Source organism: Antedon bifida, chromosome 9 (genome assembly GCF_963402885.1).
Source record: "Antedon bifida chromosome 9, ecAntBifi1.1, whole genome shotgun sequence".
Classification (NCBI taxonomy): domain Eukaryota; kingdom Metazoa; phylum Echinodermata; class Crinoidea; order Comatulida; family Antedonidae; genus Antedon; species Antedon bifida.
In genome coordinates this window covers 18,365,037-18,383,346 of record NC_136234.1, presented here as the reverse complement: position 1 = coordinate 18,383,346, position 18,310 = coordinate 18,365,037, and the positions used below count along the sequence as shown (strand labels likewise).

General features: G+C 36.0%; 2 protein-coding genes across 4 annotated transcripts; one reads left to right on the top strand and one right to left on the bottom strand.

Moving 5' to 3' along the window:
• The first annotated feature begins 1,479 nt into the window (after window positions 1-1,479).
• On the top strand, window positions 1,480-10,775 carry LOC144852360 (sialin-like). Of its 2 annotated transcripts, XM_078710145.1 has the most exons (9): window positions 1,480-1,918; window positions 5,153-5,386; window positions 5,791-5,878; window positions 6,410-6,505; window positions 6,672-6,802; window positions 6,928-7,071; window positions 7,274-7,406; window positions 8,023-8,267; window positions 8,538-10,775. In XM_078710145.1, the coding sequence occupies exons 1-9, from the start codon at window positions 1,739-1,741 to the stop codon at window positions 8,724-8,726; spliced, it is 1,440 nt and encodes a 479-aa protein (XP_078566271.1). In that variant the 5' UTR covers window positions 1,480-1,738; the 3' UTR covers window positions 8,727-10,775. The 2 variants fall into 2 exon arrangements, with proteins under 2 accessions (XP_078566271.1, XP_078566272.1); XM_078710146.1 differs by lacking the exon at window positions 5,153-5,386.
• Window positions 10,776-11,181: 406 nt separating this feature from the next.
• LOC144852359 (sialin-like) lies at window positions 11,182-18,039 on the bottom strand. Of its 2 annotated transcripts, XM_078710144.1 has the most exons (10): window positions 17,442-18,039; window positions 17,080-17,260; window positions 16,227-16,460; window positions 15,610-15,697; window positions 15,408-15,503; window positions 14,403-14,533; window positions 13,972-14,118; window positions 13,280-13,412; window positions 12,744-12,988; window positions 11,182-11,892 (listed from the first exon to the last, which is right to left on the bottom strand). In XM_078710144.1, the coding sequence occupies exons 2-10, from the start codon at window positions 17,257-17,259 to the stop codon at window positions 11,701-11,703; spliced, it is 1,446 nt and encodes a 481-aa protein (XP_078566270.1). In that variant the 5' UTR covers window position 17,260; window positions 17,442-18,039; the 3' UTR covers window positions 11,182-11,700. The 2 variants fall into 2 exon arrangements, with proteins under 2 accessions (XP_078566270.1, XP_078566269.1); XM_078710143.1 differs by having other exon boundaries at window positions 17,080-18,039.
• Between the last annotated feature and the right edge of the window lie 271 nt (window positions 18,040-18,310).

Genomic DNA, 18,310 nt, shown 5'->3' with positions numbered 1-18,310 from the left:
TTATTCTATTTTTATATTAAGTTGCCATGAGAAAAACCAATTTCAAATCTTTCGTTGAATTATTTGACAATAAAGTTATCTTGTATCTTGAGAGATCGCGTCGTGCATGGCGTTGCTTCCGTTCGACCATGGAGGTATGGTTTTATACCTCCATGGTTCGACAACAGACGCTGAGCAACAGATACTGCTATTGAATTTCACGCAGATTTTTCTTTTTTCGTACGAAAATAATATTTTTTCCTTACACGAAAACAATTACTATTCCACGATCGTTAAATAGTACGTCATAATGTACGCCAAGTGAATCACAATCGTCCAATCAAATAACATGAATTAGTTTAGTTTGAAGCGGTAGACTTGCAAATATAAGTACAACAATATGTACAACCCCTCATGGAGGAATTAGTGACATAACTACTAGGCTACTTTATTACTACAGTAAGGCATGTGATCCTCATATGGACGCCTTATACATTAAACACTTGCGATATGCCTGAACAATGGTATAACAGTGCTACATTTGTATGATAAACAATTGGACGATAGACCTAGTACCTACCTTAAACATCTTATGATAACCAAGCGGTATGCAGTGCCTTGTCTTGGTTCTCGACGGCGTTTCAAATTATTAAAAAGATGAATATGTTGGCACATATGGCGTTTCATACGTATAATCTTGATCTGGTGAAAAAACATAACATTGACAACTTAAATACAGACTTGGGGCAAGTCTAGATGTGCCTATCTTAAACACGTTTGTATGTAGTGTCTCCTTATATAAACACTTATAAAAAAACGGATTCAATGCCTACCTTAAACATGATAATGATGCGAAATCGACGCCCTTAGTCTACTTACGTTAAAATGTAATTATCTGTTTAAGTGCAAGTAGATCCGATCTTAAAATGTCAAAAAATTGTAAAAAATACATTCTTAATATTTTATTATATATAGTATAATTATATTTTTACACGTATATATTTGTGGATTTATATAGATATTTTTTTGTCAATCTGACTCTAAGCTCTGTCTACTAACTAGTTTGATCAAAAAAATGTGATGTGCCCAAATATGGTAGTGATATGACATCAACGTGTCCATATATGGGCAAATCACATTTGTTCACATCAAGTTTGATAGTCTAGTTAACTGACTTTGATCTAGTTAACCGACTTTAATCTAGTTAACTAACTATTAGTTAACTGACTTTAACCTAGTTATAACGCTGACTCTTTCGATGCTAAATGCAATACTTTTGCAGCTATGATCAGAATTTTTGTTCTACATTGTTTTGTATACACATTTCTAATAAGATTAAATTATATAATTTGCATTTATAGAACTTTTGAATTATTTATATGTGTGTTTGAAAAATAACGATGTATAACTTTTAAGCGTTTGTCTTTTTTTCTGTTTCTCAACAGTAATAATTGACTGAAGAATGAACACCCTTATAAAAATGGAACAGTCTTATTTTAATGCAAATACTGTAGACCTAATTCAGGTTGACCATTTTTTGTAGGCCTACAGAAATTAAATGGCCAGCACAACAATCTAAGTGAATTCCGCATGTTGGGCCTAATCTCTGTTTATGCCAGCAGAAAATCATATTAGGCCTATGCAACGAGATTGATCAGTATTTTTTTTCTCGAAAGTTACTCTTTGTTAGTAAAATTCACTTGTGACTGTGTTGATTAGAATTATTGTCAACCTGTATTTTGTTTGCCGTGTTTTTAACATGATTCGGTATACGATTCCTTTCATGTGTTGTCTGGCGATGTGTATACTGTACTGTATGAGAATGAACTTAAATATCGCCATGACGGTGATGGTGCAAGAACCACAAGAGGACGCAGAAATGTGTATTGAGGAGTTGGGACCGGACGGAGAAAACAAATGTAACAACATTACAACAGATGTATGTAGGCATATTATAGTTATTGTTAACACTTGAAATTACATGCATGACGTTTGTATTTATCAGTGGCGTTTATTGGGGTCAAAGAATCTTGCCAGGAGCAAGCAACAGCAAGTATTATTAGACCGGGCGCCCAGAAAGTTTATTCATGTGAAAAGCCACAAAAGGTTTGGTGAGCTGATTATGTAGATATATAGCTAAGATTCCAGTGGCCGTATTCACCAATCACACTTAAGTAAGATATTTCCCTTAAATCCTATGAATTTCCCTTAAATCAAGAAAATATTAAGGGTTTCACTTAAGTGGTATTCACAAAGGGTTTAAGGTTAAGGGAAACCCTTAACTTGGTCTATTTTCCCCTTAACTTTTAAGGGACCTCAGAGGTCCCTTAAAAGTTCCCTTAACTATTCAGTACCTTGGTTGTGCTGACGATTCTGTATGTGCGAGTACTATGCCTACTTGTAGATGGCCCCAGTCTAGGCTAGGTAGAGATGCTAGGCCCCCTGTTGGTCTGCCCACTAACCGGCCTAGGATTCATGTTTGGTTTGAGTAGCATCTAGGCCTAGGCCTAGACCTTTTTTTGCTGATCCCCACCATACAAATTAGTCTATGCCTATATATTCATTTATTTGTTTTGTTTTGACTGCCATTATTTTCGTGGAAGATGGCTACCCATTTCGTTGTAATAGAAATTAGCCGGCCCCATTCTAGTAGGCTAGGTAGAGATGCTAGGCCCCCTGTTGGTCTGCCCAGTAACCAGCCTAGGATGCATAGGCCTACACAGAATGTTGGTTTGTTAGTAACATCTAGGCTAGACCTATTTTTCTTCATCCTCATACAAATTAGTCTAGGTTTAATATTCATTTACTTGTTTTTGTTTTGACTGCCATTTTCTTTTTATTGATCATCGTCCATACACTTTTCTCTTCATCCTCCCCGTCCCCCCAACCCCTTACTCTTTTTTTAAATATGCAAATTAGTTTTAGAGAGGAAAGTGATTGGACCATAGGGGAATTAAATCCTCTGTGATTGGACAATGGGACAACTCATGAATATTTATGATTATTTTTACCCTTAAGTTTTACCCTTAAATTAAGTGTTTTCCTTAGGTAAGTGAATCCCTTAACTCATTTGTGAATACCCCTTAAGTGTTTCCCTTTGTTAAGGGAATTCTTAAATTTTAAGGGTAAGTATTTCCCTTAGCCTAAGTGAGATTGGTGAATACGGCCACTGGGGCGGACCTAGGGGTGTTGCCCTAGTGGCCCGGGCAACACCCTTAATTTCATACTAAATGTTGTTTCTGCCACTAAATTAAAATTGAGTCCCATTTCATCGTATACAATATCCATCCGGACCCGGCACTTGATAGGCTTAGTCATAAAGTAGTTAAAGAGTTGCAGGGTATTTTACATTTGCAGAAAGAAGCAAACTTTGCTCTGCTACCGGTATAACACGGTTCAAATTTCGGAACGTCTATAAATTACTACGGAAATTCGGCCTCATATTTACGAACGTACGGAAATGAAGATAAATAGGGTACTACACGCATCGGAAATACAAAACTATAGGCCTACGCACAATTATAATTTGGCCTAAAAATTGGCCTTAGATTATGGAAAACCCCCGCAAAAACACAATAATTATGGACAAATCGATTATTAGCCTTGGCAATATGCCTAATATTTAAAAGGAATGAATATATAAGGCTATATTTCGTTTGTCGATGAATTTTTTTAATTCATGTGTGAATGATTGATCCATTAGAGGTAATCTGTGATGGTTCTAGTAACACTGCTATGCGTGGGTAATTTGTGAATAACGTAGTATGCTACATACACAGCCTAGATAGGGAAGATCTGTACTGTCGTTCATTGCGAAAGGAGGGGAAAGTCCGGTAATGTGTCATGAAAAATGTAACAAGCCAGAGATGAAATAAAATCACTAACATTTAGCTGATTGTCGTCGTTTTAGTCGTCGTCAGAAGTTTATCGACCGACGATCTATTTCTCATGTGTAGTAGAGCGTTTCTTTGATTGAATAATTTTTTTGTATTATAACACAAGTTCATTTTGGATTTTCAGTAAATTACCAATGGTTTATTCAAAGTCAAAATGTAACTAATCACTCACTATTCAATCAAAATTTTATTATTATACTACTATATTGTTTGCGTGTCCTGAAAATGGATTGATAGTAAAACGTAACAAAGATACGTTCTTGTCTGGTTATTAGGTATTCATGCTCTGATGAAACAGAGGATTATTTTTGTAGCGTTCCATTTAAAATAAATGTTATTACAAAGAAATATTTTGGTTGTGAAGGTCGTTTTAACAATTAGGCTAATATCAAAACATTCAACAATGATAAAATGAACTGCAACTCGGTAACTACTTTACGACTAAGCATATCAAGTTCCGGGTCCGGATGGATACTGTATACGATGAAATGGAACTCAATTTTAATTTAGTGGCAGAAACAACATTTAGTAAGAAATTAAGGGTGTTGCCTGCCTGGGTCCGCCCCTGGCTATAATAAGCATTGAATTTGCCTTCTCACCCAAATTGTGCTTTTTTTGGGGCTTGTAACTTGAACGCAAAACAAAATACCGAGTGAATGATCAAACAATCGAACAATGGTTCCGCACACAGAGCACGCGCATATAACATACGACAACAAATGTCATCGTCCTTTAAATAGTCCACGTGTGTGAGGATGAGGAAAAAAGTACGATCGTTTTGTTCAATGGTAGCATGCTGCATGAGAGTGTTTTTTCCGGCCAATTAGAGGTGCCATTTATCATAAATGTTATGTGTGAGAGTACCATTTCCGGCCATCAAGGGGAAGGGGTGTCATTTAACAAAATTCGCCTCAGACGCGGGGCAGTGACCCAAATACTTAGTGTCCGAACCCCACTTGACAGATCCTGGCTACGGCCCTGTGTCTACACTATCAAACTGTATGTAATGTGCCCATATATGGACATGATGATGTCATATCACTACCATATTTAAGCATATCACTACCATATTTGGGCACATCACATTTTTTTGTCAAACTATAAGTTTGATAGTGTAGACAGTGCTTTACGGTGATTAATCAATGCAAATAATACCTAGTAATTACTTGTATACCGTACTGATGTAGGCCTACGTTCATTGTTTTTAGTATGTTTCTATTTATGTCGGTTGAAATTTTTCAAATCAATTTCACACATGGGTTTTTTCATCCTCGTAGATAGAGACATTTGACTGGAACACTGAAACACAACAGCTTATCCTTGGATCGTTCTACATTGGTTACACCATCATGCCGATTCCCGGGGGTTGGTTGGCAGGACAAATTGGCGGCAAACGCGTTGTTGCGATTGCAGTTGTCTGGTCTTCTCTGCTGACTTCGTTTATTCCAGCGGTAGCGGCTATCAGTGTTAATCTACTGATTGCGCTGAGAATTCTTGATGGTTTTGGACAGGTTAGTTTCGAACTGATTGGAAACAACACTGTTGATAAGTTTGGAATTTGTTGCAAGAAACATACTACTACTCGCATAGAAACATTAGGCCTATCTCTTTTTTTCTTTTCAATTTTTTCTATCTTTTTTGTCGTATTTATATGGTGTTGGTTTTTTTTTTGTAATATCACGAACTTGTGTAAAAACCATCAATATAAGTTGTAATGCACATCAGTCTCGTGTCTAAATAAAGTGTATTATATGTAACTATGTAGAGTAGCTCTTCAAAAGCTTTTGTCTATGTAAACACATTTTGCTGGTTTAAAAATGTTGCTAGTGCGGGTAACATAACTATACAGTTGTTTTATATCAAATATGTCGTTTTGTAACAGACATACCAAAATATTAAACTTTACATTTTGCAGGGAATAGCGATACCGGGAGCCTACGTTCTCATTTCCAAATGGGCGATGCCGAACGAAAGAAGTACAATGGTGTCAATTACATTATCTGGTAGGCCTACGTATAATCCAGATTTCTAAATCCGTACCTTATCAGTTGCGAAAGCCACGACAGTCTAAAGGGTCTTTCACACATGATCCGGCACGGTTCCGGCGGTCCACGACGCTCCACGCGGCCGCTTGATGTGAAAACGAAACGGACCGGAACCGTGCCGGATTAGGTGTGAAAGACCATTTTCATGACACTTGATCCACGCGGCTATGCGCCAATCGATATGCGCGTAGCCGCGTAAACACGATACAAGTGTGAAAGACCCTTTACGCCATATACTAGTGAAATGTTTCACACTGTGTGGTTCCTTCCAATATTGGATTTTCTTCTTAAGCTTTGGTTCTCACTAGAACGTAACACAAGAACGTAAACGCAAACGTCTCTAGTGGGAACAAAGAATTAGGGCAAACTCAGACAGCGTCGTAGACCCGACGGAACGTCTTACTGTCACCATTCTCGGTTATGGTAATAATATTACTCTATAGTTATGAACAGGCTTGACTATGTGTTTTTTTTTATTATCATTATTAGGAATGTGTATGGGTTTAATTATATCAAGCTATTTGTCTGCGTGGATGTGTTCTTCGGATATATTTAGCGGATGGCACTTTTCTTTTTATTCTTATGGTAAGCTATATGAAGAAAATGTTCCAATCCAAAAATTTACACTTCTCTACCAAATTTGGGCATATCACCACCATATTTAGGCACATGACAGCCTAATAAAGCTATCTTAACAAAACTCGTTAGTACTCTGTTATTTACCTATGCTTTATTATTTTATATTTAATAGGTATTACTGGAGCTGTTTGGACACTTGTATGGTTGACACTGATCTATGAGTCTCCCAGTGTGCACCCGTTCTTATCGATCAACGAAAGAGAACACATTCATTTGGCTTTGAATCAAACCGAACAGAAAAGGGTAGGCTTAATCACTTAATAATTTGTATATGTTTACATATCCGATCGATGTGTCCAAAACCATAGTGACAATCGCTGTCATGTTCTACAGAACAGCATTATATTCTTTTAATCTTTGTTTTGCAGAATGTTCCATGGATAGAAATATTGTGTTCCACACCAGTTCAGGCACTGATTATTTGTATAGTGACTTTTGAGTTTGGATTGTATACAATTCTTTCCGACATGCCGTTGTTTTTCACTCATGTTCTTGGGTACAGCTTGGAAACGGTAGGTTTCGAAAACTGTGGAGTATGCCTACCACGAGTGAACTATTTATGTGTATACGTGTCCTGAGTGGGGAGGGGATGGACAGTTGGTCTGGAAGGTTTATGAATACCAAAGGCAGAAGATATTTTGTATATGACCTGTATAGAATTAATAAACATAGTTACGCTTCCTAAAATCAACAATAACTGAACATTATTTTTAGACTGGCTTTCTGACACTCATAGCGAATCTACTCCAATTTGGCATCCAATTCACATGTGGATTCATAGCCGATGGTATTGTTAACCGTTCATATCTCAGCGTACTAAGTACAAGAAAGATGTTTGTGGCGATAAGTGAGTCTTCTCTCTCTTCCAAATTGCAGTAGGCCTATATGTTAACACTGTATGCTAGAATATTGTTAATAATAATATCCTGGATTTATATAGCGCCTAATGTTGTGAAACCTCTAAGCGCTGAACATTATTACCCCAGTAATTTTTTCCTGATCAAACACGTATGGAAACATACTCCCATAATGCAGCTAGTAATCAGCGCAAAGTTGTGTCTTGATCTAACCGGGTTCCCATTTATACACGTCACCTGGGTGGAGAGAGGCAAACGTAAGTAAAGTATCTTGCCTAAAGGATACAAGCAATGCGGCGGGAGTTGGATTCGAACCTCGAAACGTCCAACACACTGTTAAAGTGGCAATGTCACATTTTCATTAATGATACAAAATGTCCGATGTGTGTGCTGCTTGTGACACATTGCACATTTCGTTTACATTCTCCTCTAAATTACAGTGGTCTATTTTATTCTTGTTTTCCTGCAGTGAGTGTTTACTACCCACTAAGAATTGTATCGAGTGTGTAGAAAACATAGGCTACTCAAAATATTTACGTACCAAGCAATCATAACTCTTTGAAAAGGTAACTTGAATAATCAATGTGTATGTTTTTTTTTCAACAGCTCTCGGCGTATCATCATTTTTTCTAATTCTATTGAATTATTTCGATAACAATCACGTGACAGTTACCGTTGTTCTAGTGACGATTGTGTATTCCATATATGGATTTGACGCTGCTGGAATATTTTCGAATCCTATGGATCTCTCACCACCATTTTCTGGGGTCATTTCTGGATTAATGTTGACAGCATCCAGTATTACTGGTTTTATCGGGCCATTAGTTCTTGGCACAATTATTAACGATGAGGTAAATGTTTATGAACAAACTACGCCAGGGATATTGCATCATTTAGGCCTATACCTTCAAACAATACATTAGGCCTAAATTGTTTTTAAATAAATTATGTCAATATGCCTATGTCTTAGTTTTATTAGCTAACTACTGGTCATGATTTTGTGTGATAACAACTCGTCATTGAAATGTTATTATAATTACTATTATTATATAATCTTAATAGTATCCATCGCTTTATTGCTCACCGTTCAAATTTAAATTAGCCTAATTATTTTATTACAGAACACGCTTCAGAAATGGAACGTATTTTTTGCAGTAGTTGCTGGTATTCAAATATTCGGACTTTTGGTTTATCTAGCGTTCGCACAAGGCGAAGAGCAAGAGTGGTCGAAAAACGCTAGTAAAGTACATGAAGACGAAACGATAGCCTTAATTCGCACATCAAAACAGAATGGTTCAATAAAAGAGTAATTATTATAAATTTAATATTGTCTCTGATTTGAAGGTAAATAAACAATAAGTTTTCCTATATGTATTAGGCTGACTTATAATGCCTTGGTGGGGGAGTTTGGCACGGAGAGACTTTCCGACCGCCGCAAAGTGCGGCACTTTGTAAATCGTTTGCCTGCTTCTAAATCTGACTGGTTTACTCTTAATGTATCTAGATTTCTCCAGTATATAGGACATTTTTTTTATTACAACATCTGCAACATCGCATGGTTCCACATGTATCTCATAGTAATATACCATACCATAATCCTTAACCTAAACTTACATGATACCGCACACATGTGATACAAATTAGATTATTACCAAATATTCCTATAGTGATACTGGGCATACCTTTATGTAGTATGTGGAGATACATCACTGATAATTGGATACAAAATCGCATTGCATGAAATTAAAATAAATAATTTTAAACCAAAAACAAACGCTTTAAGAATAATTAAATTCCGTATATAATTTATATCCCGACTCCTTCCCTGGATAGCCATTTTAGAGATTTTACGGGATTTTTTTTTAAACCTCGGGGAGATCAAACTATCCAATGTTGTGTTTACAGTTGGGGTATAGTATACAAAGTATGAATGTTTATGAGTACGATGGTAATATTTTCATTCGGTGAAAGATGAAATTCTATTTTATATAACATCTAACATTTTTATTATATATTATGCCTCTTATTTATCTATTGTAAACTTGATAAATAAATAAATATGTTTACCAGAAGACGACAGTTTACCTATGTTATGCATTTGATATTTTTTGGTTTTTGTTTTTTTGGTTTATTCTTTTTTTGGCATGTCACCCACAAGCATTATGGTTTTTTTTTTAAATTGCCTTCTTCAACTGTTATCGTTCATTTATTTTTACTTTCATCTTGTTTAACTGTCTTTATTGAAATAAATAAATGTCACTTTGAATGAATTGAATGAATATATTCTTGTCATTGCCATTGTTCTGAAATAATTGTATCTTCGAACATCTGGGAACACCTAATCGCATTTATCCTCTTATGATTAATTTTTGTATTTTGTAAATCCTGTATATGCATTTTTATCTGTATATTGTTACTGTACTGTGTATTTTACTTTGTGTTCTAACATTTTACTGATTTTATTCTATTTTTATATTAAGTTGCCATGACAAAAACCAATTTCAAATCTTTCGTTGAATTATTTGACAATAAAGTTATCTTGTATCTTGAGAGATCGCGTCGTGCATGCCGTTGCTTCCGTTCGATCATGGAGGTATGGTTTTATACCTCCATGGTTCGACAACAGACGCTGAGCAACAGATGCTGCTATTGAATTTCACGCAGATTTTTCTTTTTTCGTACGAAAATAATATTTTTTCCTTACACGAAAACAATTACTATTCCACGATCGTTAAATAGTACGTCATAATGTACGCCAAGTGAATCACAATCGTCCAATCAAATAACATGAATTAGTTTAGTTTGAAGCGGTAGACTTGCAAATATAAGTACAACAATATGTACAACCCCTCATGGAGGAATTAGTGACATAACTACTAGGCTACTTTATTACTACAGTAAGGCATGTGATCCTCATATGGACGCCTTATACATTAGACACTTGCCTGACCAATGGTATAACAGTGCTACATTTGTATGATAAACAATTGGACGATAGACCTATAGTACCTACCTTAAACATCTTATGATAACCAAGCGGTATGCAGTGCCTTGTCTTGGTTCTCGACGGCGTTTCAAATTATTAAAAAGATGAATATGTTGGCACATATGGCGTTTCATACGTATAATCTTGATCTGGTGAAAAAACATAACATTGACAACTTAAATACAGACTTGGGGCAAGTCTAGATGTGCCTATCTTAAACACGTTTGTATGTAGTGTCTCCTTATATAAACACTTTATAATAAAACGGATTCAATGCCTACCTTAAACATGATGATGATGCGAAATCGACGCCCTTAGTCTACTTACGTTAAAATGTAATTATCTATTTAAGTGCAAGTACATCCGATCTTAAAATGTCAAAACATTGTAAAAAATACATTCCTAATATTTTATTATATATAGTATAATTATATTTTTACACGTATATATTTGTGGATTTATATAGATATTTTTTTGTCAATCTGACTCTAAGCTCTGTCTACTAACTAGTTTGATCAAAAAAATGTGATGTGCCCAAATATGGTAGTGATATGACATCAACGTGTCCATATATGGGCAAATCACATTTGTTCACATCAAGTTTGATAGTCTAGCTAACTGACTTTAATATAGTTGACTCGTTCGATGCTAATTGCAATAGTTTTGTATACACTTATTCAAAAGTTTATAATTGGATTAAATTATATAATTTGCATTTATAGAAATTGATACGTTTGTTACGTTGTGTATTTATTTGTGTTACATTTTACATGCATGCTAACTTGGCTGAGATCCAAGATTTGGGTAATTTAAATAGCATTTATACATCCGGGACACATAGGTTGTTAGTAATCACTATTTTACCGTGTGTTTTTAGCGTGTATAAGAACGCATTTAGTGGTTTAAATTTCGTTTAAATGTGGTTAAAAATACATATTTTTGCACACATGGCGTGTCATACGAATACTTGAGCTAAACGGGACACAACTCAAACTAATACTGACATAAAAAGGGGTCTATACGGACGCATGCACTACGTAATCTCATCAACGAAAACGTTGAAAAATAAAACGGTAAAAATAAATAGGCTTAGGCTACAAACAGAATGTATAGCCACCTATTTACGCCACAGTCAAAGACGCGAATTTATCGAGGGCGAGTCGGCACCGCCCCTCCCCTTTCAAAGTTTTAAAAGACGAACAAGACTTTTATGACTTTCTTAGACCTTCCTATACCCTTTTCCAACAGGTCTCAATGTATATATTTTAAACCCTTCTTTATAAATGGTATATTGACTACTACTCTGTTACATGTCTGTTCTGTTGTTTTTCTGCACGTCGAATTAAAGCTAAGCTTTCGCCTTCATATACTTTTGCGTTTTTCGACCACTCTTGCTCTTCGCCTTGTGCGAACGCTAGAAAAACCAAAAGTCCGAATATATGAACACCAGCAACGACTGCAAAAAATACGTTCCATTTCTGAAGCGTGTTCTGTAATAAAATAATTTTGTTAATTTAACTTTGAATACCGTAAAGTATTAAATGGCTTCCCAATATACAAGTTTTCAGTTGGATTTTTTTTTTTCCAATTGATAGATAACTTTCTTGGGTTTTTTGCCTCTTTCATTTTCAACTGAATCACCTTTTTCATACATTATGATTTACTTTATTATAACTCTAAAAAATATATAAAATATCAGAAATTATAATGTTTTACTTAAATATGAATATGAAAGAAATAAATGTTTATTTGAACTTGAACTTGAACTTGATAATGTGCTTAAAATAGCCTTATTTACGACACAATTCCCGCGTCTCCACATCGCTGATGACGACATAACCAGTGATTACTGGATCAAACTATTACATAACCAGTGATTACTGGATCAAACTATTACATAACCAGTGATTACTGGATTCCTAAGGAGTTTAAAACGTTACCCGGTAATTGACGAACACAGTCAGTGAGTGCTATGAGCACTCACTGGCTAACCCAGGGGCCTCGGAGCTTATGGAGGCCACTGAGGAGTGCCCAGAGCTAGGAAAAATAGGCATTAAAATATGTCGAAAACGTCTAAAAAAGCCCGAAGCCTCCAGCGTTGGAGGGCCACTTAGGGTTCCTAAACCATGGGCTTCAGGTCTCTATGTTACGCCACTGAACACAATAATTAAGTTGTTATCGCCGCTAACTGAATATGTAATATGCTTATTCACTTTCTCAGAGGCCCGGGGCGATTGAAGTCGGATTACAGACATAGACGGTTCTGTTTAGTATGGCGCGCCAAGCTGTCATTTATTCAGCTTGGAGCGCCATAGTTTAGGCCGTCATGAGGAAGATTTACCTCATCTTTAATAATTGTTCCAAGAACTAATGGCCCGATAAAACCAGTAATACTGGATGCTGTCAACATTAATCCAGAAATGATTCCAGCAAATGGTGGTGAGAGATCCATAGGATTCGAAAATATTCCAGCGACGTCAAATCCATATATGGAATACACTATCGTCACTAGAACAACGGTAACTGTCACGTGATTGTTATCGAAATAATTCAATAGAATTAGAAAAAATGATGATACGCCGAGAGCTGTTGAAAAAAAACATACACATTGATTATTGAAGTTACTTTTTTGTATCGATATATATAACACATAAAATACAATTTAACGTTTCTGATCAGTCATTATTAAGGTACTTCGATAATTTTGTCTCAGCAATGTCTAGATTTCATTAGCTTGAAGCCGCGATTTTCAAAATCTTTGCGAATTACTTAATCGACTGAAAAGATTGGTTTTGTGACGACCATATCACGCTATATTTACCTAACAGCTTAGATACTCCACACATGTTAAGCCCTATATAAATCATTTCAACTCACTTATTGCCACAAACATCTTCCTTGTACTTCGGACGCTGAGATATGAACGATTAATAATAACATCGGCTATGAATCCACATGTGAATTTTATGCCAAACTGGATTATGTTTGCTACCAATGTCAAAAGGCCAGCCTTAAAAAAGGAAATTATACTGAAATAAAAGTATTATTTCGTAAACATTTGCATTCCCCACTTAAGCTCTGTCTACACTATCAAACTAGGTTAGCAAAAAACGGTGCGTGATGTGCCCAAATATGATAGTGATATGTCCAAATATCGTAGTGATGGGTCAATGATAGGATCAGCTAAAGGTGCTTTAAAACAGGATTAGTTTCCATCCATCATTCAGATGAATGTATACGACTAATTGACATTTAATGTTTGCGACAGACACGTCGGCCATAAAACCTGACATGATACAAATAAGATGTATCATATCGGAATAGTTGGTAATACAAATATTGTATTTTACTGCTATAGCTGCCTTTACGTACTATAGTGCAGTATGGTACAGTACAACAGCGCATGTATCACAAGTATTATATACGAAAATGCCACATGTATTTAACGTAACCTTACAAATAATCTCGATACAGAATTAACACAATATGTAATGCTGTATCATGGAACGTGCCTTGATACAGGCCAAATAATGATGTATACTAGAGACAGTACCGTTTTAGAAACCTACCGTTTCTAAGCTGTACCCAAGAACATGAGTGAAAAACAACGGCATTTCGGAAAGAAGTGTATAGCATCCGAATTCAAAAGTCACCATACACAGTGTGAGGGCTAGAACTGGCGAAGAACAAAATATTTCTATCCATGGAACACTGAACTGAAACAGAAACAAACATTTAGTCATTTAGTTGCAGGCGCTAAAAATGGAATAACCCACCAACTGAAATTAAACATTCTTCTCCAACAATAATTGTCTTATTTAAATCAAAATATCGATCTCATTTCTTTTCACAAAACTATTTTGTATTTAAGACAGGACCACAATGTAAAAGAGGTTTCGTTTAACTGATTGTGTAATTTTGTATAAAAATGTTGTATAAATAATTCTTAATTTTTGAACAAAATGCCAACGTTTTGTTATATACAAATATTAAGTATTACCCTTTTCTGTTCAGTTTGGTTCAAAGCCAAATTAATGTGTTCTCTTTCTTTGATCGATATGAACGGATGCACACTGGGAGACTCATAGATCAGTATTAACCATAAAAGTGTCCAAGCAGCTCCAGCAATGCCTATGATAAATAAATTAAATATAATTAATTAAATAAAAAAACAACAAACGACTAGCCAGTAACGTCTAATTTAACAATCAAAATATACTCAGTATTTTACATCGTTAATGGTAGGACCGGCCGGCCGGCCGCGAATTTTCTATTACTCGACGTCTCAGGCAGAAATCATGACTAATCATGATATTAATTATTGTCTAAGCCAATCTACACAGACGAGCGGTGACGGTAAGTGGAAAACCGCGTAGCTTGTCCCACGTAGAATCTGTATCTATCCTGAGCGGTAACCGCTCGTCCGCAACAACAATAACAGATAACATAGATTCTATACTTTTTGCATAACCTAACCCTCTAAATAATCTCTCTCAACTAAACTCATGCATAATTAGGACATTGTAATGTATAAGGAAATGAGAAAATATGCTGTCAACGACATCTTCGATGGTTTTTATGTAGTAGTTATAGTAGATTAGGTTATATTTAGGAGGCTTTAACATAGAAAATAATTAATTCCCATGCATTGTTCATGATATCTGCCTCAGACGTCAATTAGAAACAAATCACAGCCCGCCCGGCCCACCGATGTTTTTTAGTCGGGTGCAGCGGCGACTCTACAGCTCTCTATGTCGGTCCGTTGGTCGGATGGTCGGTCGGTAAACACGAACTCAAATTTGAGCACGCGACTGCAGCCATACATTATGGTCTTGTTCTCTCATTACTAAAATTCATTTCGTAATGACATTTCATAACACATTCATCTCTTAACGTATTCATATCTTAACGCACCCATGTTACTGAAAAAATTATTGGACTATTTTTTAATTTAATAAATATTAATTTTTACTTATCACAGTAATGTTATTATACATCAGCTTACCATAAGAATAAAAAGAAAAGTGCCATCCGCCAAAAATATTCGAAGTACACATCCACGCAGACGAATAGCTTGATATAATTAAACCCATACACATGCCTAAAAAGAAAACACAATCTAGTCCAAGAATACCGACAGTAATTATGTGACCCATCTTACTATTTTAAAGTTTTTACTATTATTTACTACTATCTATTAGGCCTACCAGATAATGTAATTGACACCATTGTACTTCTTTCGTTCGGCATCGCCCATTTGGAAATGAGAACGTAGGCTCCCGGTGTCGCTATTCCCTGCAAATTAAAAAAAAAGTTTTTTGATTTCTTATATGGAACGAAGTTTCAGTACAGTGGAACCGCTGTAAAGCTTGGTTCCCACTAGCGACGCAATGTAACGTAACGTAATGTAACGCAATCTACGCAACGTAAGAATATGCCCTTCTAATAATTGTGTTTCCCCCCGCCTGCGCGAAATCAAACCTGCGATGTTTGCAGCACTGTTGCGTCGTCGTACGAGTGTACCAAAAGCGGGTTCTACTTACGCCTATACAATACTCGTGCGAGGACGCCGGTTTGAATATACAAATATGTTTTTACAAAAAAAAACCCAATGTTTTATGACCGTCGACTTGAACGATACGGTAATGTTCCAAAATCAGTACCATAGTATAGGCTAAAGCTTGGATCCACTTGAACGCAACGCAACCGCATCGCATGTGATTTTGCAAACTGTCTCTTGTGGTGCGCCTTTGCCGTTGCATGGAAACCAAGTTTGCTAACCAATTTCATAACCCTTGTCAAACGTTTTTGTGTAAAATCTAACCTGCCCCAATCCGTCGAGAATTCTCAGCGCAATCAGTAGATTAACACTGATAGCCGCTACCGTTGGAATCAACGAAGTCAGGAGAGAAGACCAGACAACTGCAATCGCAACAACGCGTTTTCCGCCAATTTGTCCTGCCAACCAACCCCCGGGAATCGGCATGATGGTGTAACCAATGTAGAACGATCCAAGGATAAGCTGTTGTGTTGTAGTGTTCCAGTCAAATGTTTCAATCTATGAGAAAATAACCATATACCTTGTAAAATAAATCGACAAAATCGAATTTACATAATATGCCTACAACATATTTATCAAAACAACTATAACAACTTCTTTTCAGTCGTTCAGAACACAACGTCAAAAACGCCTCATATACGTTAATATAAATTCGGAATAAGTTAAGACAACTCATAGGTTCGTGTAGTGTTGTACACTTTGACGTAATTATAGCAACTATACTGACAGCATTTAAGCACCTATTCCGTAAAAATATGGGACGCTAACAAATATTCAAAGAGCTGCAAATTGTGGTTTGAGAAATTAAAAAGGAAATAACGATTTTAACGCTGCTTCAACAAAACGTGAAACGAATGTTCATGTAGCTTTACTCTATCATAATCATAAATTTTTATCGTTAAAAATATGCGTATAATTTTGTTTTACGACAATATACGCCACTGATTAGACTTGCCCCAAGTCTGTAGTTATTTCGACGCTTTTCGAAAAACACGGTTTACAAGCTCAAGTAGTTTACGTATGAAACGCCATATGTGCCAAAATATTCCTTCTGGAACCCAGACTAGCCACTGATATACATGCATGTAATTTCAATAACTATAATATGCCTACATACATCTGTTGTAATGTTGTTACATTTGTTTTCTCCGTCCGGTCCCAACTCCTCAATACACGTTTCTGCGTCCTCTGCTGGTTCTTGCACCATCACCGTCATGGCGATATTTAAGTTCATTCTCATACAGTACAGTATACACATCGCCAGACAACACATGAAAGGAATCGTATACCGAATCATGCTGAAATCACGGCAGACAAAATACAGGTTGACAATAATTCTACTCAACACAATAAAAAAAAATAGACGATTTCCATTGATTAAAATTGATAATAAAAAGCGGTAACTTTCTTCGGAAAGTGCTAATCAATATTTTCGTGTTAGCTTTGCATCTGGCATAATAAACCAAATGAGAACCTTACTGGAATTTAGGTCAAACGCCACACTCGTCCAGTATAATATCCATTCTTTATTTGAACATATGCATGGACCGTACAAATCAAACTAAACCGTTGAAAGATCAAATGAATACCATTACTAACGAAAAGTATGCATATAATAAATAAGAAAATATAACGGTCTTGTAACCTCTGCCTTCTCGACTTATTTCAGTGTACAATCACGTCATTTAAACATATGTTTAATGGGTTGTTAAAGTGTGTATATCTGTTACGGTCAATTATTCACGTAAATATACAGCCATTGCATTTTTTTAAAAAGTCCTTAAAAAGTCGACTGACCGTAACCAGCGTCACATATTTTTTTAATACCATATGTGATATCTACTTATAATTTGTAGACCTATATTTTTTTGCAAATTTACCAGACATACGCCGTACGGTAGGTTAAGTCCCGTATTCATTTCTGAACGTAGGGGGGATGAGCTGAGCTCATTGTACTAAGCCTCAGCATTATGTGGTAGGGTGACCAGTTCCTTTCCATACCACCTTATCCTCCCTAGTATTTTCAACCAGGTACTCATTTACAGCTGAGTTGTCGGGAATTGAACCCAAGTCTGTCTCTGTATCAAGTGTCCTAAGCTACTCGGCTTAGGACACTCGGCTACTCCTTTGAGTCGGTAAGAAATCGAATTGTTAAATGTTCACGAAATAATACACATAATTTCCCAAAAGTGTTACAGTACAGTACACACCAAATTTATTTATTCTTACACTATACATAATTCCAGTCTTCCTCTGTTTCTGAGTTGTTGTAATGTGTTTCTGTTAACTATGCTGTAAGTGGAGGATTGGTATCTGCTGTTGTTGTAAAATAAAAAATGTTTTTATCC

Excerpts from the sequence above, each read along its gene's own strand:
- LOC144852360 (XM_078710145.1), top strand. The coding sequence starts at position 1,739 with ATGATTCGGTATACGATTCCTTTCATGTGTTGTCTGGCGATGTGTATA. Across the intron at positions 6,803-6,927 it reads ATCAAACCGAACAGAAAAGG|AATGTTCCATGGATAGAAAT; the intron begins GTAGGCTTAATC and ends TTTGTTTTGCAG. Across the intron at positions 7,407-8,022 it reads AAAGATGTTTGTGGCGATAA|CTCTCGGCGTATCATCATTT; the intron begins GTGAGTCTTCTC and ends TTTTTTCAACAG.
- LOC144852359 (XM_078710143.1), bottom strand. The coding sequence starts at position 17,259 with ATGATTCGGTATACGATTCCTTTCATGTGTTGTCTGGCGATGTGTATA. Across the intron at positions 15,698-16,226 it reads TTCTCGACGGATTGGGGCAG|GGAATAGCGACACCGGGAGC; the intron begins GTTAGATTTTAC and ends TTTAATTTGCAG. Across the intron at positions 13,413-13,971 it reads TTGGGTACAGCTTAGAAACG|GCTGGCCTTTTGACATTGGT; the intron begins GTAGGTTTCTAA and ends TCCTTTTTTAAG.